This window comes from Chiloscyllium plagiosum, unplaced genomic scaffold (genome assembly GCF_037043375.1).
Source record: "Chiloscyllium plagiosum isolate Xiang-an unplaced genomic scaffold, Cpla_swu_hap1 HiC_scaffold_49, whole genome shotgun sequence".
Lineage (NCBI taxonomy): Eukaryota > Metazoa > Chordata > Chondrichthyes > Orectolobiformes > Hemiscylliidae > Chiloscyllium > Chiloscyllium plagiosum.
Genome location: NW_028270187.1, coordinates 7,847,236 through 7,869,713, shown reverse-complemented (window position 1 = coordinate 7,869,713; position 22,478 = coordinate 7,847,236). Strand labels below are relative to the sequence as shown.

General features: G+C 47.0%; 1 protein-coding gene and 1 pseudogene across 1 annotated transcript; both read left to right on the top strand.

The window, feature by feature from the left end:
• The window catches only part of LOC148135461 (Fc receptor-like protein 4), a 451,279-nt pseudogene that overhangs the window by 282,835 nt on the left and 145,966 nt on the right, over positions 1–22,478 (top strand).
• Positions 5,938–22,138, top strand: LOC122544665 (uncharacterized). Its single transcript, XM_087984612.1, has 3 exons — positions 5,938–6,196; positions 14,690–14,796; positions 17,280–22,138. Exon 3 carries the CDS (start codon positions 18,718–18,720, stop codon positions 19,846–19,848), a length of 1,131 nt encoding a protein of 376 aa, XP_087840738.1. The 5' UTR covers positions 5,938–6,196; positions 14,690–14,796; positions 17,280–18,717; the 3' UTR covers positions 19,849–22,138.

The window sequence follows — 22,478 nt, the reverse complement described above, 5'->3', positions numbered from 1 at the left end:
CTGAGTTCTTTGGGGTTAAAGGGAGAGTGCAGGGATACAGATGACTGTGTTGGGTGATCAGCCATGATCCCTTTATGTGGGCGGAGCGGTTTGGAACGGCCGAATGACCTCCACCAATGGTATTTTTGATGTTTCTCTGTGAATGGCCCAGTTGCCGCTGACAGGTGGAGGACAAGGGAAGTTTTGCCTCGATATATCAAAGCCGTGAAAATGAGAGACAGTAATTTCTAGTCGACAATTGAGAGAGAATGGGTGCAGAGTGATCTTTTGAGTTTAGCGTCGAATAGTTTGGGTTGGATTGGTGGGATATTGTTAATGAGCGAGGCGGCACAGAAACAATGATGTTACTGCAATGGTGAGGGTTTGGGGGGGATTTTACAGACACGAGTGTTGGCAGGGCGACAGGGAACAGGAAACACTGGGGTTGGTATTTCCTGAAGAGATTATGTTATTGACAGGAAATCCCTCTCTGAATCCAGCACAGGCACACAGCACTGAGATGGCAGTACTCATTGTTCCACTGTTTCTGATCCTTTCTCTCCTCACATTGCTTCCCATTAAACTCCACAATTGGAAACAAGATGAGTGAGACACTCCAGCAGGTAACCCCGACGATCATTCTCCAGTCTGCACTCGATGTAGGTTTCAAACTGATATTGCTCACATTGTGTACGAGGGTGTGTGTATGAGAGAGTATGTGTGTGAGTGCGTTTGAGTGAGAGTATGAAAGCGTACATGTCTGTGTGTGAGAGAGAGAGACATATTCTCATTGACACTTACACATAGTTTCACATGGGCACACACACAGTTTCACATGGGCACACACACAGTCAGTCAGTCATGTCTGCAGTGCACATTGTAGACCACACTTGAGAAGCCGAACACAGTCCAGGGACAATGAAGCCCCTGCTTGATTAGCACTACAACCACCACCTGTCCTGAGTAGCAGCTACGACATGCCCTGCAGAAATTCACCAAAAATCCTCAGGCAGCACCTTCCAAACCCACAACCATGTCCATCTAGAAGGACAAGCACAGCAGATACATGAGAATACCACCTCCTGCAAATTTCCCTCTATGCCACTCACCATCCCAACTTGGAAATATATCAGCCATACATTTAGTGTCGCTGGGTCAAAATCCTGTAGTTCCCTCTCTAATGATATCGTGGGTCTACCTACGGCACAGGAACTGCTGTGGTTCAAGAAGGCAGCTCACTACCTCCTTCTCAAGGGGCCAACGAGGGATGGATAATAAATTCTTGGCCCGCAGTGATTTTCACATCCCACCAGTGAATTAAAAAATAAATAAAGCACTATTTGGGAAAGTGCTTTGTGAGGGTGTGGACAGGCTGAACAAGTGGCAGATGAAATTACTTGGGGAGACATACAAAGTAATGTGCTGTGTTCAGAGGAATAGTCAGCACAGATATAAATTAAAGGTTAAAAATTGGAATAATTGTTGCTTGCGCATCAGTCAAATAATCCAGATTCATTTGCGAGCAGCAGAAGCTGATTTTTTGCAGTAAAAATTTCCCATGTTCTTTCTCTCTTATTTTCCCCAGCTGATTCTTCCACCAGTTCCCGTAGGCACAAGTAAATTAGTGAGGTGGTTAGTAACTTCAAACAGCATTCAAACACTATATGAATGGGCTGAAAAATCACTCTGAGGTGCAAAGCCAGCAATTTTACATTTGTTGGACAAATTAGAGCAAATGAACTGTTGTGTCTGACTAGTTTGCAAATCTAAAGTGACGACACACAATTTCCGTTAGACAGTGAACTGGGCGTTGGTCAGTCCCATTAACGGTGAGGTTATCCATTGCAGTTAGAAGAATTAAAAAAGGGAAGATATCATCTGAATAGGAGAGAAAGTTCAAAAATATCAGTGCAAAGGCTACAGCAGGTCAAAAGGAAGACATTTATTGCGAAAGGAATGGAGTATGGAAGTAGGTAATTGTTACTGCACCTGGACAAGGAATTGGGGTTTCCACATCCGGAATGCTGCACACAATTTTAGTCTCTTTACTTGAGGGATGTAGTTGAATTGGAGGAAGTTCAAAGGAGATCACCGAATTGATTGCCCAGATGAAAGTTTAGTCTTATGAGAAGATGCTAAAGGGGGTATTGATAAAGGAGTTGGAGAGAGGATATTTGCTCATGTGGGAGAATCTAGAGCAATAGGTTATCATTTGAGGATATGGGGCTGGGCAGACTGAAAACAGGGGGAATGAATTCTCTCAAATGGAGAGAGGGTTATAAATCTGTGGGATCACTCCTCCCAACCCCCACCACTCAGGACAATGTGTAAATTGGAGGAGGAGACAGACAGATTTTTAATCAATGATGGATCAAAGGGAGCGTTTGCAGGAAAGTGGGGTTGAGGCTGAGATGGGATCAGCTGCAATCGTATGGAATAGCGGAGCAGGTTCCTGGTGAACCAAATGGACTCAACCAGATCCTAGCCTGCATGTTCTTGTGGAGTTATATTATTAGTTAGTAGCAAAACTACTAGGAGGGAGAAACTTAAGTCTGATTTAACAAAATAGGTTTTAATTCATGAAGATTGGAAAATAAAGACAAAAGTGATTCAACACAAATTAAGTGAAGGTTGTTGGTTGAAAGAAACAAAAAGACAATACAAAGTAGGGGATAAAATTCTAAACGGGGTGCAAGAGCAGAGGAAGTTAATCAGTGAAGGCGGCACAACAGGGGGGAGAGCAGTGAATAAAAAAACACAGCAACCTCAGCTTTATTAATAGGGACATAGAGTTCGAGAACAAGGAGGTGATGTTGAAGTTGTAAAAGACACTGGTGGACCTCAGCTGGAGTGTCAGAGAGAGAGGGAAAAGAGTGATAACTGGTAAGTGGTGGTTCAACCTGAGGGTTACCATACCTCTCATAAGGGGAGGAGTGGAGGAGTCCTTCATGGTAACCTCATTGAGAGATTCAAACCCACGATGTCGATGTTGCTCCACATTTAAAACCAGCCATCCAGCCAACTGAGCTAACCTAACACCCAACACAAAGCAGAGGGCAGAAAAGAAATTAATTCCAGTGACAGCACAAGTACTGAATGGAGAATACTAGATCATATTGGAGAAAAGCTTTTGATCTATTGGGTATTTCTTTGTATGTGTGTAACACCTTACCTTCACAGGCAACAGAAGCTGAATTTAGAAATACATTTGACAAAGGGAGTTGGCCTTCTATTACCCAGGCTGGTTTTGTTCTGTTCTGGACACCTTACTTAAGGAAGGCTGTTCAAACCCTGGATACAGTGTGAAGGAGATTTACAAGGATGATCACAACGATGAGGGATTTTAGATTCCGGGAAAGGTTCAAGAGATTGAGCTTATTCTCTTTCAAGCAGAGAAGATGAAATGTTGACCTTATTGAGTTGTTGAAAGTTTGAACAATTCTGACGGAAAAGCAAGTTGTTGTTACCCACTCATTGGTTTATCAGTAACTGGCTGATCAGAATTTCAAGATTGTCAGTGAGAGAGTGAGATAAGGGGCAACTTATTTGAGTTGTTGGGTTTGGAATGTGCTGCTTGGGAGAGTGGTGGAGGTGGATATAATAGGAGGTTCAAAAAGCGAGCTGGATATAAATTTGAAAGGGATGATGGTAGAGGGTTACGGAGATAGGGCTGGAGGGTGGGACTAGCTGGGTAGCTCTTTCAGGAGCTGGTACAGACACGAGTTGCCTCCTTCTGTACAGTAAAAGTTTATGATTCAATGAAGGTACAAGTTCTGAATCACATTCCGGACAATTCCAGGAGGTCATTCCTTGGGCCCTTGGCTCAGTGACCTCATTGCCAGGGTTTTTTTTACGCAAACAGTCGTAAAGTATTGTCGTGAGCAGGTTTGGAACTTGGTTGGGAATGATCTGGAAATATTTCATTCCAGGGGAGGCGATGGAAGATCAAGCTGAGGACGCAAGTGAGGACAGACGTGCAAGAAATTTCGAATACACAGATTGGGTCAAGCCGATTGAACGGTGAGTATGTTTCTGTGAGCTGCTGATCCTACACCGTCATATATTGGTCAGCGTTCATGCTGGTATTTATCTGATTGGGAAGATCCGCAAAAAAAAATCTCTTCCCGGAAGTGTTGGAGGGAAGTTTGGGTTGTTTCCTTCACAACAGAGAAGGTTGATGGGGGAGGGGGACATGACAGAGGTGTGTAAGGTTGGTAGTGTTGTCGAGCAGAGTGCCTGACGGGCTCAGGTCCATAATTCTTTGGAGTTTGTGTCACAGGTAAATAGGGTATTTGAGAAGGTGTTTAGAACACTTGCCTTCATTGGTCCGCCCATTGAGTGTTGGAGTTCGGACACCCTGTTGTGGTTGTACAGGAAACTGGTGAAGCCTGTTCTGGTGTATTGTAGATGGAAATGTGTTGCTGGAAAAGCGCAGCAGGTCAGGCAGCATCTTTATCTAGGATGAACTGTTCAACCTCCTCGTGGGAGCACGAGGCGACGCCGATACAGTCATCGATGTAGAGGAGGAAAAGGTGGGGAGTGGGGCCAGTGTAGTTGTGGAAGATGGATTGTTCCACATATCCTACGAAGAGGCAGGCATAGCTGGGGCCCATGCGGGTGCCCATTGCTACTCCTTTCGTTTGGAGGAAGTGGGAGGATTGGAAAGAGAAGTTGTTCAGGGTGAGGACCAGTTCAGTCAGTCGAAGGAGGGTGTCTGTGGAAGGGTACTGGTCGGTACGGCGGGAAAGAAAGAAGCGGAGGGCTTTGAGTCCTTCGTGATGGGGATGGAGGTGTACAGGGACTGGATGTCCACGGTGAAAATAAGGCGTTGGGGACCGGGGAAGCGAAAATCATGGAGCAGGTGGAGGGCATGGGTGGTGTCCCGAACGTAGGTGGGGAGTTCTTGGACTAAGGGGGACAGGACGGTGTCAAGGTATGCGGAGATGAGTTCGGTGGGGCAGGAGCAGGCGGAGACAATGGGTCGGCCGGGGCAGTCAGGTTTGTGGATTTTGGGCAGGAGATAGAAGCGGGAGGTGGGGGGTTGTGGTACTATGAGGTTGGAGGCGGTGGATGGGAGATCCCCCGAGGTGATGAGGTTATGGACGGTCTGGGAGATGATGGTTTGGTGGTGGGGGGTGGGGTCATGGTCAAGGGGGCAGTAGGAGGAGGTATCTGCGAGCTGGCGTTTGGCCTCAGCGGTGTAGAGGTCGGTGCGCCAAACTACTACCGCGCCTCCCTTGTCTGCTGGTTTGATAGTGAGGTTGGGGTTGCAACGGAGTGAGTGGAGGGCTGCGCGTTCCGAGGGTGAGAGGTTGGAGTGGGTGAGAGGGGTGGGGGAGTTCAGGTGGCGGTTAATATCGCGGCGGCAGTTGGCTATGCAGAGGTCGAGGGCAGGTAGGAGGCCAGCACGGGGTGTCCAGGTGGATGGGGTGTGTTGGAGGCGGGAGAAGGGGTCGTCAGAGGGTGGGCGGGAGTCTTGGTTAAAGAAGTAGGCGCGGAGGCGAAGGCGGCGTTCGATGTCACGCCGCGTGTTGAATTCATCAATCCGGGAGCGTAGGGGAATGAAGGTGAGGCCTCTGCTGAGGACTGATCTTTCATCCTCAGAGAGGGGGAGGTCTGGATGGATGGTGAAAACACGGCAGGGCTGGGAGCTAGGACCAGGTGTGGGAATGGAGCTGAGTGTGGGGGCGGGGTTAGGTCTGGGGGCGGGGACGGAGATCGGCGTGGGGGCGGGGTCGGGCGTGGTGATGGCGATAGGCGAAGGGGCGGGGTTAGACGTGGTGACGGAGTTGGGCGTGGGGGCGGGGTTAGGCATGTAGTCGGAGATCGGCGAAGGGGCGGGGTTAGGCGAGGTGACGGAACTCGCCGGGGGGGCGGGGTTAGGCGTGGAGATCGGCGTGGGGGCGGAGACACATGCGACGTTAGTGACGTCAGTGGGGGCGGAAGTGGCTGCGGCGACCGCAGAGACAGAGTTATTCCCCATAGCCGCGGAGGTCGCGAATCTGCCGGCGATTGTCTTCATGGCGATCGCGGAGGCAGTTGTCTGGGCGGCGATCGCGGAGGCTGCGAGGTCGGTGGGGGCGGAGGTGACGTCATCGTCGGCGGCGGCGGCAGGTATTGCAGCGGGCGATGTAGCGGCCGCGTGCGTAATGGCGCCAGACTGATTTCGGAGGCCGATGGAAGATTCTGGAACAGTTGAGGAATCCGGAGTGTGGGGGTAAGTACATGAAAGTTTTTGGTACTTACTGTCTTTAATTTCCGATATGGCTAGGAAGAACTGTTTGTTTAGTTTATGGATCCTTCTGTGGATGAAGAACAGTAGAGGTCCTTTACAGGTCTGTGAGAGTGTTGTCCTGAGCTGGGGTAGGTCGAGTTGCAGGGAATGTAGATAGCGGCGCATGGCTGCAAGCGTGGAGCGGAGGATCCGGAGGGACGTCTGTTGCTGGAGGCTTCGGATTTGTTGTAGGTACTGGTTGTCCTGGTTGGGTCCAAGTTTTGTTGGTCGGGACGTAGTCCGGAGTCCGTGCGGGATCAGTCGGTTCCGTAGGCAGGTGCTGAGGAAGGAGATGTGGCTGTGGTAGCGAGTCTGTTTGAGAATGTGGCTGAAGAGCTTCTGTGCAGAGGAGATGACCTGGGGGTTGCAGTGAGAGAGGGACTCGCTGAAACCTTTGTAGAGGGAGAAAGAGAGCTTCTTCAAGGAAGGCATCCTTGTAAGAGGATTCGCAGTAAGTTGAAATCTTTGAGGAGAAAGTGAGGTCTGCAGATGCTAGAGATCAGAGATGGAAATGTGTTGCTGGAAAAGCGCAGCAGGTCAGGCAGCATCTTCCCGCCGTACCGACCAGTACCCTTCCACAGACACCCTCCTTCGACTGACTGAACTGGTCCTCACCCTGAACAACTTCTCTTTCCAATCCTCCCACTTCCTCCAAACGAAAGGAGTAGCCATGGGCACCCGCATGGGCCCCAGCTATGCCTGCCTCTTCGTAGGATATGTGGAACAATCCATCTTCCGCAACTACACTGGCCCCACCCCCCACCTTTTTCTCCGCTACATCGATGACTGGTATCGGCGCCGCCTCGTGCTCCCACGAGGAGGTTGAACAGTTCATCCTAGATAAAGATGCTGCCTGACCTGCTGCGCTTTTTCAGCAACACATTTCCATCTCTGATCTCCAGCATCTGCAGACCTCACTTTCTCCTGGTGTATTGTATCCAGGTAAAAACAATGACTGCAGATGCTGGAAACCAGATTCTGGAGTCCAGTTCTGGTTGCCCTGTTAGAGGAAGGACGTTATTAAGCTGGAGAGGGTTCAGAAAAGATATACCAGAATGTTGTTGGGAATGGAGATTTTGAGTTATAATGAGAGGCTGGATGGACTGGGACTATTTTCACTGGAGAGTAGAAGTTTCTAAAATCTTGATGGGCATAGATGAGGTGAATGGCAGGTGACTTCAAGACCAGGGAACATATTTTTCAGTTGAGAAGAGAAACATTTTTGAAATGACATGACGGGTAACAGTTTTTTGACGGAGAGTGGCTCATGTGTGGATTGAACTTTCAGAGAAAGTGGCGGATACGGGGTCAGTTACAATGTTTAAAAGACATTTAGATTAGTACAAGAATAGGAAAGGTTGGAGAGATAAGGGCCAAGTGCAAACAAGTTGGACTAGTTTAGTTTGAGATTATGGACAGCATGGACGAGTTGGTCCGAAGGGTCTGATTCCTTGCTGTGTGACTCTATGACTCCATTATGAGGGACATGCTCAGGGAGGACAGGAAGCAGCTGTTTCCCTTAGTCAAAGGGTCAGTAACGAGGGGGATATCACTTTAAAGTGAAGGATAAGAGGTTTTGAGAGTGATTTGGGGATCTGGAATGTGTGTAAATAAAATATTTGGATGTTCAGTTTCTATTTGAAATCAGTAATTGCTCTGGTGTGTGGGAATGCCATTTTGTAACTGCAGGGGCTTCCAAAATTTATTAATGTGGAATATTTGTGTAAAGGAGCAGGAAGAGGCCCTTGAGCCTGTTCCACCATTCAATGGCTTATCTGTGACCTGACTCCAGAGACCGACCTTTGGCACTTATCCCCTTAAAAACTTTGCTGAACAAAAAACTTATCTCTCAGATTTAAAACTAACAACTGATAAAAAACAATGCCTGTTGTTTGTGGAAGAGAGTTCCAAACCTCCCCCAACCTGTGTGTGTAGTAATACTTCCGAACATCTCTCCTGAACAGTCTGGTCCTAATTGTCCGGCTATTTCTAGGATCCCCAAACAGTGGAAATACTTTCAATTTATCCACCCTGTCTTTTCCTGTTAATATCTTCAATCAGATCATCCCTGAACCGTGTAAATTCTGGACAGAACAGGCTTAATTTGTGTAATCTCTCCACATAACTTAACCCCTGAAGCCCAGGTATCATTCTTGTAAACTCATGCTGTACCCCCTTGCAGGCCAATCTATCTTTCCTCAGGTGTGGTGCCCAGATCTGCTCCAAGTGGGGTCTAACCAGGGTTTTGTATAACTGCAGCATCCTTCTGCATCCTTGTACTCTAGTCCTCTCGATATAAAGGCCAGCATTTCATTAGCTTTCTTCAGGCACTGAGTGTCAGAAATAAAAAGAAACACAGAAATTGTTCGAAAAACTCAGCAGGGACAGATTGTTTGCCACCTGGGGACTGACTGTTTACTGTTGAAGACAACTTTCCATCCAATGTGTGTCTATCTACAGCACATGGACTGCAGCAGTTTAAGAAAGCAGCTCATCTCTACCTTCTCAAGGGAACAACTAGGGATGAGTTGGGCAATAAACGCTGGGTTCAGTGGGTGATGCCCATGTGCCATGAGTGAGTAATAAAAAAAAATGTAATTTACCCCAGGGCCTCCACCTTCCTTGTTCTGGGCTTGTTCTGGGAGGAGAGGTGCCAACTTTGTAGTGAATGTTGATGCAAAATACCCATTTGATGTTATTGAGTCACCTGGTTTATGAACTGCTTTGAAAAGGTTGATCTATAGCCAAGAGCTTAGGTTTGTATTCCTGCTGGATTGGGGCAGAGACCTTAATTATCATTCCGTATTTAATTTTGAGATATCGTTTGCTGTTGGTTTAACATTCTGATCTCCAACCTTTTGGTTCACTTTGCTTATTGTTTCTTGATTGTAGATGACTCCGAAATAGACAGCAGTTTGGTGTACTCAGTTTGCATCATCTCCAAACCAAGAAACGCTTGTACAGAATACAATATATATACTTTTATAACATTTCTGGTTCAGTGAAAGTGGAGATTTTCTCCAGTTTATCTTAACCCTGAAAAACCCAGCCACTTTTAAACATCACTGGTGTTTCTCTTGCTCATGGCATTGAGTGAAGGTCCACAAATATTTTTACATCATTTGAATTTATTAATAATCGATAGTATTTGCAATCATCTAAGTCATAGTCATTTTCCATCTATGTCAACTAAATTACCAACAGAGCAATGTGAAATGGAAGAGGAAACGTTACATTGATGGCTAATTGCTTTATCTGACATCTTGTTTTGAGGGGATGCCTAAATTTTAGGCCCTGGGACATTAATCTGTTGATTGATTGCCCCAGTACGACAGCTTAATGTCTGAGAGTGGCGCCTTCTGGCCTTGGTCTTTGGGGAAAGGGGCCATTCACTTTAGGTCTAGCATCGTTCACATGAGGAGCATTGCCATTTCATTGTCCTGAGTGTTTCTTTGATGACACAAAGATAGATGGAAGGACAGGTAGTATAGAGGAAGCGGGAAGGCTACAGAAGGAAGTGGACAGGTTGGGTGAGTTGGCAATGAAATGGCTGATGGAATACAATGTGGGAAAATGGGAAGTTATGTACTTTAGTAGGAAGAACAGAGACTGTTTTCTAAATGGAGAAACGTTTCGGAAATCTGAAGCACAAAGGGACTTGGGAGTCTGAGTTCAGGATTCTCTTCAGTTTAACAGACAGTTTCAGTTGGCAGTTAGGAAGGCAAATGTAATGTCAGCATTCATTTTGGGAAGCATAGAATACAAGAGGAAGAATGTACTGCTGAGGCTGTATAAGACTCTGGTCAGAGAGAGAAAGTGAGGGCTGCAATGCTGGAGATCAGAGCTGAAAATGTGTTGCTGGAAAAGCGCAGCAGGTCAGGCAGCATCCAAGGAACAGGAGAATCGACGTGCCCGAAACGTCGATTCTCCGGTTCCTTGGATGCTGCCTGACCTGCTGCGCTTTTCCAGCAACACATTTTCAGCTAAGACTCTGGTCAGACCACGTTTGGAAGATTGTGAGCCGTTTTGGCCACCCTATCTAAGGAAGGATGTGCTGAACTTGGAGGGAGTCCAGTGGGGGTTTACAAAAAAACTCCCAGGGATGAAGAACTTATCATATGAGGAGAGTTGAGATCTCTCATTCTGCACTCGATGGAGTTTAGAAGGATGAGGGAGAACCTGGTTGAAACTTGGAGAATACTGAGAGGCCCGGATAGAGTGGACATGGAGAAGATGTTTCCACGAGTAGGAGAGACTAAGACCCGAAGGCACAGCCTCAGAGTGAAGGGAACTCCCTTTAGAACTGAGATTGTCAGGAATTTCTTCAGCCAGACAGTGGGGAATCTGTGGAACTCATTACTGTAGACGGCTGTCATTATGTCTTTAAGACAGAGATAGATAGGTTCTTGATCAGTAGGAGGATTGATCTTTACAGAGAGAAGGCAGGAGAATGGGGTTAACAAACATATCCGCCATGACAGAATGGTGGAGCAGACTTGATGGGCCGAATGGCTGCTCTATCTTGGCTACTAAGTGACTAACGGCCTGTGATGCAACACACAATTTAGGCCCTCAGATTCAGAGCTTTCTGAGCATGTGCTTTGAGGCACCCACACTAAAAAATGTGCAGGCAGCTGAACGCCCAAATAAACATGTGGGCTAGGAGCCTTCGGGAGCCAGCTTCACTCGTTCCTTATGGTGTGACTCATCTCATCCCAGCCTCAACTCCAATTTCCTGCCCCTGCTCACTTTAATCCCTCACTGATTGACAATCTGTCTATCCCATCGTTCAATTTATTCAGTGTCCCGACATGCTCCCCACACACTGGGGGATAAATTCCCAGATATGCCCACCCCCTCTGCCTTGGAGAGAAGCTATTTCTCAACATCTCTCTTTTCAATCTGCCCCACCCCCTTCTCCTGAAACAATGACTCTCTCGTTCTAAATTGTCACATGTGAGGAAACATTCTCTCTCTGTCTTCTTTGTCAATCCCACCCCCTTTACCACCCTATTTCCCTCAGGTGGATCTCCCCATATTCCTCTAAACTCCAGAGCATTTTGGCCTTAACTGCTCAATCTGTCTTTTGAAGACAAACCCCTCATCTCTGAATATGAAATGTACAAAATCACGTAAGATGGTAACTTGGATGTAAAATACACATCTCAAAGTCAGTCAGTCATAGTTTCCGAGAGATCTGCTGCCCAGAAAAAAGCCCATCGTGTCTGTGCTGGTCAGAAACAACTAGCCTTAGCATCATGTCTAAATCAGTGTGATGGCGGTTTCTGTCTCTCCGACCCTTACAGGTAGTGAGTTCTAGATTTGCCACCACCCTCTGTGTGAACAAGATTTTCCTCACATCCTCTCAATCTCCTGGCCCTTAACTTCAATCTATACCCCTCCCCCCACCTCCGTCAAGGGGAGAAAGTTTCTTCCTGCCTCCCCTGTCTTCTTCCCTCATCATTTTATACATCCCTCTCTATCAATCCACTCTGCTGTAAGGACAACAACCGCAGTCTGTCCAACCTCTCTCAATCACTGAAACTCTCCAGCCCCCAAGGCAATATGCTGGTAAATTTCCCTTTGCATCCTCTCACAATTCATTTAGATTCCACGACATAGTGAGATGAGGAACAGTCAGCGAATGCAGCTTAACACATAGCTGCAAGGCTGATGTAGGAGGGAGGGCTTCAGATGCCTAGACCATTGGGATATCTTCTGGGGAAGGTGGGACCTGTACATGAAGGACGGGTTGCACCTGAACTGGAGGGGCACAAATGTCCTGGGTGGGAGATTTGCTCATATGATTCGGGAGGGTTTAAACTAGTTTGACAGGGGGGTGGGAATCAGAGCCACATGTCTGAGAGGGGGGTCGGTCTCAGACTGGACAGTGACAGGATATATTGAATCTATCAGGAAGGTTTCTCACGCGATGAAACATAGGGATCGGTTAAAGTGTGTTTGCTTTAATGCTAGGAGTGTCTGAAATAAGAGTGACAAACTTAGAGCATGGATCAGTACTTGGGGGCTACGATGTTGTGGCCATAACGGAGATGTGGATTTCACAGGGACAGGAATGGTTGCTTGATGTTCCAGGATTTAGAACGTTTAAAAAGAACAGGGAGGGTGGAAAAAGAGGAGGGGGTGTAGCATTGCTAATCAGAGAGGCATCACAGCTACAGAAATGAAGGTTGTTGAGGAACGTTTGTCTACTGAGTCAGTATGGGAGGAAATTAAGAACAGCAAGGGTACAGCCACAACATTGGGGGTTTTCTACAGACCATCTAATAGCAGTAGAGAGATTGAAGGTCTGATAGGCAGGCAGATTCTGGAAAAATGCAAAAGTAGCAGGGTTGTTGTTATGGGTGATTTTAACTTTCCCAATATCGACTGGAACCTCCTAAGTGCAGATGGTTGGGATGGAGCCATTTGTGTCAGGTGTGTTCAGGAGGGTTTCCTTACTCAGTATGTGGACAGGACGACAAGGGAAGCAGCCATTTAGGGTTTGGTGCTCGGTGTCAGATCTTGTGGTGGGAGAGCACTTTGGTGAAAGTGAACACAACTGCTTCACATTTAGCATAGCCTTGGAAAGTGAAAGGAGTAGTTACCGAGAGAAGATATTTAATTGGGGACAAGGAAATTATGGCGCTATCAGACAGGAGTTGGGAAGTACAGACTGGGAGCAATTGTTCCACAGAAGTGGCACAGCAGACATATGGAGATTAGTTAAGGAGCAGTTGTTGCGAGTGATGCACAAGTTTGTTCCTCAAATGAAAACTTAGGAGCTGTGACACAGTCTTGACCCGATCAAGATTGATGAAGTTGATATGCTGGAAACTTTGGAAAACATTAAGATTGATAAGTCCCCAGGGCCAGACCAGATTTACCCTAGGCTGCTCCGGGAAGCGTGAAAGGGGGTTGCTAAGCTGCTGGAGAGGATATGTGCCTCCTCAGTCTCCATGGGAGTCGTACCAGAGGATTGGAAGGAGGCAAATGTTGTTTCTCTTTTCAAGAAGGGTAATAGGGAAATCGATGGCAATTACAGACCAGTCAGTCTTACGTCTGTGGTCAGCAAAGTTGTGGAAAGAATTGAGGGATAGGGTTTAAGACTAGTTGGCAAAGCATAGTGTGATTAAAGGCAGTCAGTATGGCTTTGTGAGGGGCAGGTAATGCATCACAAATCTTATTGAGTTCTTTGAGGAGGTGTCAAGACAAGTCAATGATGGTCGAGCAATGGATGCGGTGTATATGGACTTCAGCAAGGCATTTGATAGGGTTCCCCTTGGTAGGTTCATTCATAAAGTCAGGAAGTATGGTATACAGGGGGATTTGGCTATCTGGATTCAGAATTGGCTGGCTGACAGAAGGCGGAGAGTGGTTGTAGATGGAACGTATTCTGCCTGGAGGTTAGTGTTTGAGTGGGGTCCCTCAGGGCTCTGCTCTTTGTAGTTTTTATAAATGACATGGATGAGGAGGTTGAGGGGTGGGTTAGTAAATTTGCAGATGACACAAAGGTTGGAGGTGTCGTCGATGGTAATAGAGGGCTACTGTAGGATGCAGCGCGACACAGACAAGATGCAGAGCTGGGCTGAGAAATGGCAGATGGAGTTCAACCTGGATAAATGCAAAGTGATTTTGGAAGGTCGAACTTGAATGCAGAATATAGGATTAAAGACAGAATTCTTGGCAATGTGGAGGAACAGAGGGATCTGGATGTGCAAGTGCATAGATCCCTCAAAGTTGCTACCCAAGTGGATAGGGTTATTAAGAAAGCATATGGTGTTTTGGCTTTCATTCACAGGGGGATCGAGTTTAAGAGCCGCGAGGTTTTGCTGTAGCTCTACAAGTCCCTGGTGAAACCATACTTAGAATATTGTGTCCAGTTCTGGTCACCCTACTATCGGAAAGATAGAGGCTTTGGAGAGGGTGCAAAGAAGGTTCACCAGGATGCTGCCTGGACTGGAGGGCTTGCCTTATGAAGAAAGGTTGAAAAAGCTTGGACTTTTCTCTCTGAAGAGAAGGAGGAAGAAAGGAGAACTGATTGAGGTGTACAGAATAATGAGAGGAATAGATAGAGTCAATAGCCAGAGACTTTTCCCCAGAGCAGATTGAGTGGTACGAGAAGTCATAGTTTGACGATATTAGGAGGAAGGTATAAAGGAGGCGTCCGAGGTAGGTTCTTTATGCAGAGAGTTGTGAATGCATGGAATGCATTGCCAGCAGTGGCGGTGGAAGCAGAGTCATTGGGGACATTTAAGCAACTGCTGAACATGCACATGGATAGCAGTGAGTTGAGGGGTGCGTAGATTAATTTACTATATTTTACATTAGGATTAAATCTTGGCACAACATCATGGGCCAAAAGGGCTGTTCTGTGCTGTACTTTTCTATGTTCTATACGTACCGTTGGTAAAATGTCTTTTCTTTCATTTACAGGTCACTCTCATGGTGCAGCAGGAAGGAAACACACAAGTTATTTTGCAGTGAAAAAGAAAGCAGTTAATTTTTAATCAGCAAAGTTATGTTTTTACCAGGCGGTTAATGTAAGTTCACCATTGTCTCATTAGAGAGAAGGAGAGAGAGGTGTGGGAGAGAAAGAGAGAGAAAAAGCAACAACTGTTTATGGTTTAACCTGAGGGTCACCACATCTAAGGCACAGGGAATGATCATTCATAGCAATCTCAACCAGAGCAGCAATTGAACTACAAGCTGTAAACGTGACTATACATTGTAAGCCAACTATAGAATCAACTGAGCTAACCAACTCCTACATGGCCAATGGTAAAATCAATGGGTGACACATTGCTGCCTCACAGCGCCAGGGACTCAGGAACAATTCCAGCCTCAGGAACAATTCCAGCCTCAGATTAAGAGTTTGCACGTCTATTAAGAGTTTGCACGTTCTCCCCTTCCCTGTGTGGGTTTTCTCCGGTTTCCTCCCACAGTCCAAAGATGTGCAGTTTAGGTGGATTGGCCATGCTACATTGCCCATAGTGTGAGAGTTATGCAGGCTAGGAGGATTAGCCATGGTAAATGCAGGGTTACAGGGATTAGAAAGGGTGGTGGGTCGGAGTGGGATGTAATTCAGAGGGTCAGTATATGGACCCGATTGGCTGAAATGCCAGCTTCCATGCTGTAGGATTCTATGATGTACAGGTTAGGGGGATTGGCCATGGTTAATGCAAGGTTAGAGGAATAGGGTTGGGGTCTGGGTGGGATCCTCTTCACTGGCTTGGGACAGACTGGGTCGGCTGAATGTTCTCTTTGCACACTATTTGGACATCAATATTTAACTCAATGCTGTGGGGCCATTTATTCTGATATCAATTTTGAAGAGATTTACTTTGAGTTTCTGAAATAATGGGGAAGCAAAATCCTATGTTTTCAGCTCCCCAGGGTGTGCCCTGCAGATGTGATTTTGAATCTTGCTGTGGCAGGTGGTGGATTCGGAATTTGATTTGACACAAAAACAGATCTGGAGTTAAGACTCTAATGATGACTGTTGTCAGGAACAAACAACCATCTGGTTCAAAATTGAAGACTGAGGTGAGGAGGAATTTCTTCTCTCAGGGTTGAGTGTCTTTGGAATTCCTAGCAATAGGGGGCTGTGTGTGGGGACAGGGAATAGGTTTAAGGGTGGGGTAGGTAGTTTCCTGCTCAGTCGGGGAATTGAGGGTTACGTGTTAAGTGCAGGAAAGTGAGCGTGAGGAATCAGGCATTAGCCACGATGTGATTGAATAGCTGAGCAGACTTGAGGAGCCGAATGGCCTTCACCTGTTCATCCTGATCATCGCTAAGGGAATGAAATCTGCCGTCCTTACGTGGTCTTCTCTGCATTTGACTCCTAACCCTTTGTAATCTCTTCACTGCCTCTGGCTGAGCAAGTTAATTGGTTCAAGGACATTTCGGAATTGTATTCACTTTCACACCTTGGCATAGATGGCCTATTCAGAGTACAGAGAAATAACATTTGTCAGGGTCAGTTTTAGGCTTGTTCCACTGATGTGCTTTGCCCAAGAGAAACTAGTCTGCATAATGACCCCAGATATTCACAGCTCCTCCTGCACATTGATTGTATTTCAGACAAAGTTTGTTCTTCTTATCCGTTTTCATAGAGTCATGCAGCACGGAAACAGGCCCTTCAGCCCAACTCGCCCATGCGGACCAGGTTTCCCAAACTCAACTAGTCCCATTTATCTGCATTTGGCCCATATCTCTAAACCTTTCCAAATGTCTTTTAAGTGTAATTTTACTTGCCTCTACCACTTCCTCTGGCTGCTCATTCCATATACACACTGCCTTCTATGGGATAAATTTGCCTCTCAGGTCCTGTTTTAATCTTTCCTCTCTCATCTTAAACCTATGCCCATTAGTTTTGGACACCCCTACCCTGGGTAAAAGACCATACCTATTTACCTTTTCTGTGCCCTTCATGATTTTATAACCTGCCTAAGGTCACCTCTCAGCCTCCAACGCTGCAGGGGAGAAAAGCTCCCAGCTTATGAAGCTCCTCCTTATAACTCAAACCCTGCAATCTTGGTAACATCTTTGTAAATCTTTTCAGTAACCTTTCTAGCTTAACAACATCCTTTCTACAGCAGGTTGACCAGAACTGCACGCAGTATTCTAAAAGTGGCCTCACCAACATCCTGTACAGCTGCAACATGATGCCCCAACTCCTGTCATCAATGCTTTGACCAGTGAAGGGAAGCATACCAAACACTTACTTCACCACAGTGTCTTGCTGCAATGCCACATTTAAGGAACTGTCTTCCTGCACCCCTAGGTCTGTTTGTTCAGAAACACTCCCCAGACTTGTACTATTAACAGTATAGGTCCTGCCCTCGTTTGCTTTACCAAAATGCAACACCTCGCATTTATCAAAATTAAACTTCATCTGCCATTCCCTGACTCACTGGCCCAGTTGATCAAATTTCCATTGTCCTCTTAGAAAACCTTCTCCTCTGTCCAAAATGCCACCAATTTTGGTCCTGCTCCTACTTCTTTCTTGTTGATCTGTTTTCAGGCTGACCGAGCGGAACAGCAACCACCCTGCATCACATACGCCACCTTGAGGCATACAGATACAGGAGGGGATTAGGAATCAGGTCAAGACTAAGAGGGAAACGTTTATGTCAACCGTCCACAGACATTGTGAGACTGCACAGAAGAAAGCCTGTGAATCTTCACAAATCGACCAACAGCAAATCTATCCTCCAGTAAATAAGGAGGACAAGGCATAGCAATGTCATGTTTCTGTAACTTGGTTAGACTTTGTCTCAATTCACTCAGCAAGATATCAGTTCCAAAGATGGACTTGTTTTGAGAAACCATCTGAATTATGGTCTCTCCCAGAATTCTCAGTGGGTCACTTTATATCGTTGTACACTTTCGGCCCTCACATCATCGCCGATGCCACACGCTCAGTGACTTCCGCCACCCCTACTGCCATGTCTGCCACCACCTCCGCCCCCACCAGCGCCACTCACCTGCATTCTGCTGACACTATCCCCACCCCCCAGAACCCCGAGGGGAACACTACCCCTACTCATGACTCTACCCCCATTCCCCCAACCATCACACCCACTCCAGGTACTGTCTCCGACCCCACTCCCAGCTCTACACCTACACCAGCTCCCGGCTCCCAGCCCTGCCGAGTTTTCACCATCCCCCCAGACCTCCCCCTCACTGAGGACGAACGATCAGTCCTTAGCAAAGGACTCACCTTTGTCCCCCTCCGTCCACACATCAATGAATTTAATACACGCCGTGACATCGAACAATTCTTCCTCCGCCTCCGAGCTTACTTTCACAATCAGGACTCCCACCCACCTTCCGAGGACCCCTTCGCCCACCTCTAACACACTACATCCACCTGGACACCCCGCGCTGGCCTATTACCTGCCCTCGACCTCTTCATTTCCAACTGCCGCCGGGACATTAACCGCCTCAACCTGTCGACCCCACTCCAACCTCTCACCCTCACAACGCGCAGCCCTCCAATCCCTCTGCTCCAATCCTGACCTCACCATCAAGCCAGCGGACAAAGGGGGCGCAGTGGTAGTCTGGCGCACTGACCTCTACATCGCTGAAGCCAAACGCCAACTCGAGGACACCTCTTCCTACCGCCCCCTTGACCATGACCCCATCACCAAACCATCATCTCCCAGATCATACACAACCTCATCACCTCAGGAGATCTCCCACCCATAGCTTCTAACCTCATAGTCCGGGAACCCCGCACTGCCCGATTCTACCTCCTTCCCAAGATCCACAAGCCTGACCACCCTGGCCGACCCATTGTCTCAGCATGCTCCTGCCCCACTGAACTCATCTCTACCTACCTCGACACTGTCCTATCCCCCCTAGTCCAGGAACTCCCCACATACGTTCGAGACACCACCCACGCCCTCCACCTCCTCCAAGACTTCCGTTTCCCCGGCCCCCAACGCCTCATCTTCACCATGGATATCCAATCCCTCTACACCTCCATCCGCCATGACCAGGGCCTCCAAGCCCTCCGTTTTTTCCTCTCCAGACGTTCCCAACAGTACCCCTCCACCGACACTCTCATTCGTTTGGCCGAACTGGTCCTCACCCTTAACAATTTCTCCTTTGAATCCTCCCACTTCCTCCAGACCAAAGGGGTAGCCATGGGCACACGTATGGGCCCCAGCTATGCCTGTCTCTTTGTTGGCTACGTAGAGCAGTTGATCTTCCGTAATTACACCGGCACCACTCCCCACCTCTTCCTCCGCTACATTGATGACTGCATTGGCGCCACCTCGTGCTCCCGCGAGGAGGTTGAGCAATTCATCAACTTCACCAACACATTCCACCCTGACCTTAAATTTACCTGGACCATCTCTGACACCTCCCTCCCTTTCCTGGACCTCTCCATCTCCATCAGTGACGACCGACTTGACACTGACATTTTCTACAAACCCACCGATTCCCACAGCTACCTGGATTACACCTCTTCCCACCCTACCTCTTGCAAAAATGCCATCCCGTATTCCCAATTCCTCCGCCTCTGCCGTATCTGCTCCCAGGAGGAGCGGTATCACCATAGAACACACCAGATGGCCTCCTTCTTTAGAGACCGCAATTTCCCTTCCCACGTGGTTAAAGATGCCCTCCAACGCATCTCATCCACATCCCGCACCTCCGCCCTCAGACCCAACCCCTCCAACCGCAACAAGAACAGAACGCCCCTGGTGCTCACCTTCCACCCTACCAACCTTCGCATAAACCAAATCATCCGCCGACATTTCCGCCATCTCCAAACGGACCCCACCACCAGGGATATTTTTCCCTCCCCACCCCTTTCTGCCTTCCGCAAAGACCGTTCCCTCCGTGACTACCTGGTCAGGTCCACGCCCCCCTACGACCCACCCTCCCATCCTGGCACTTTCCCCTGCCACCGCAGGAACTGTAAAACCTGTGCCCACACTCCTCCCTCACCTCCATCCAAGGCCCTAAAGGAGCCTTCCACATCCATCAAAGTTTTACCTGCACATCCACTAATATCATCTATTGTATCCGTTGCTCCCGATGCGGTCTCCTCTACATTGGGGAGACTGGACGCCTCCTAGCAGAGCGCTTTAGGGAACATCTCAGACACCCGCATCAATCAACCAAATCGCCCAGTGGCTCAACATTTCAACTCCCCCTCCCACTCTGCCGAGGATATGGAGGTGCTGGGCCTCCTCCACCGCCCGCTCCCTCACCACCAGACGCCTGGAGGAAGAACGCCTCATCTTCCGCCTCGGAACACTTCAACCCCAGGGCATTAATGTGGATTTCAACAGTTTCCTCATTTCCCCTTCCCCCAGTTACCTCCAGTAACTCGACCTGTCCGGACTTGTCCGACCTGCCCAGCTCCTTTTCCACCTATCCACTCCACCCTCTCTTCCCTGACCTATCACCTTCATCTCCTTCCCCACCTACCTATTGTACTCTATGCTACTCTCTCCCCACCCCCACCCTCCTCTAGCTTATCTCTCTATGCTTCAGGCTCTCTGCCTTTATTCCTGATGAAGGGCTTTTGCCCGAAACGTCGATTTTGCCTGTCCTCGGATGCTGCCTGAATTGCTGTGCTCTTCCAGCACCACTAATCCAGAATCTGGTTTCCAGCATCTGCAGTCATTGTTTTTACCTTATATCGCTGTAGCACAATCTAATTGTTGATGGCAGATATTTGAGATTTAATGGTGTCCTTTCCTAACTTGTGCATCCATTTGATTTCCTGGTAGACTAGAGAATGAGTTGAATGGACTCTGTGCATCTTTTATTTAAATTGTGGTGAGCTGGAAATAATTCAAGGCAGGATCATTCACCAACCCTATCTTCATTGCCCTCCAGCTTCCTCACTTAAAATACACATCCAGCTCTATTTTCATACCTCATATGGAATCTACCTCCACCACAATCCCAGGCTACACAATCCAAATCCGAACAACTCTGAGTAAAGACATTTTTCTTCATGTCACTCCTAGCTTTCTTACTGACAGTGTTGAAATTGTGACCCCCTAGTTACTAACATACCAAGTAATGGTAAGAAAATATTCTTCTTTCCCATGTCAAAATTCTTCGTAATTTTGAATACCCCTACTTGGTCCTCCTCTTAGTCTTCTCTGCTCCAAGGAGAAGAAGCCTGGTGTCACTAATCCTTCCTTGTATGTAAAATCCTTCATTCCTTCTATCATTTTAGTAACTTTCCAATGGACCCTCTCCAGAGCTTGAAGATCCTTCCTTAAATAGAACTGAACACAATTGTGGTCTGACCAATGATTTGTAGAGGTATAGCATCACTTCCTCAGTTTTATACTCAATGCCTTTACTTATAACTGCAAGGATCCTATAAACCTTCTTCACAATGGTTTCAGCTTGCCTGGCCACCTTCAGAGAATGATACATGTGAACTCAGAGGTTCCAGTGCTCCCCTCAAAGATGTACCATTGACCCTGCATTGCTGCTGTGTGTTTCTGTTACCAAAAGGCATTTCATTTCATTTGCCTGCATTGGAATTCATCTGCCAGATTTCTACCCATTTGGCCAACTTGTCAATCGCACTGTGAAGTCCCTCAGCATCATCCTCACAATTCACTCCTTTCCCTGGGTTAGTGTCAACTGCAATTTAGAGATTATGTCCTCAACACCCAACTCCGAATCATTTATAGAACTAATGTGTACGTGTCAGTTTCTTCTATGTGCATGTAAATATCAATTCTACCTGTCCGTTTCCCCTATGTGAATGTATTTACCAGTCTGCTCCTGCTCTGTGAACTGAGACAATCCATGTTGACCTGTATTTGTCTGTTTCCTATGTGAATGTGAGAGTGTATTTATTGGTCTGTCCCTGCTGTGATTTGAGAATGTCGATATTAATCCGTATTTGTCATTTTCTCCAATGTCAATATGTGAATGCATATGTCAATATATGAATGATATTTTTATACCAATATGCAACACAACAACATGTCATCTCCTTTCTCACCAAAATCAGAATTACTGATACGGTACAGCACAGAAGCAGACCATTCAGCCCATTGTGCCTGTACTGGGACATTCTCTTATGCATCAGTTCTGCAGTAATTGTTGGGAATGTGAATTTCATCCACACATTGTCAGTGTCTATATGGAAAGGACAATTTGACATCAGTTCTGTAGACATCTGACTTTTAATAACTAGTCCTGGGTTGGTCAGATCACATTTGTGTTCAGTTCTGGGCAATTTATTTAAGGAAGGGTCATCTCCAATGACCCTCTCCTCAAGCTCTGGAGAGGGTCATTGGAGATTTACTGGATCTCATTCACCTATGTTCAGTTGTGGTTTTGTCTGAGTGTAGCACGAACTCTGTAAATAAACTCTTTTCAATTGTGTTTAATTGTATTGCATTTCAGTGTTTATTTTTACATTGTGGGTGCATACATGTATAGTAGACTTTCTCAGGCACTGCTGGGCACTGTATATCCTCAGCTGTGATAAATGATGTTGAGAATCAGTTTAATCTGGAAATAATTGAGGCCAAATTTTATTCTTTTCCTTTCAACATCCAGTGGCTGAATGACAGTGAGTTTGCTCTTGTGCTGCCAGTCTGTATCTCAGTTCATGTCTCCTGTAGTGAATGGGAAACAGCCAAAGTTCTTTAATTGTTAGTGCCTGTAGGAATCACGTGCAAGTGAAAGTGTAACACACTGCAACAGAAAGGATTGTGTGCTG

Excerpts from the sequence above, each read along its gene's own strand:
- LOC122544665 (XM_087984612.1), top strand. The coding sequence starts at position 18,718 with ATGGATATCCAATCCCTCTACACCTCCATCCGCCATGACCAGGGCCTC.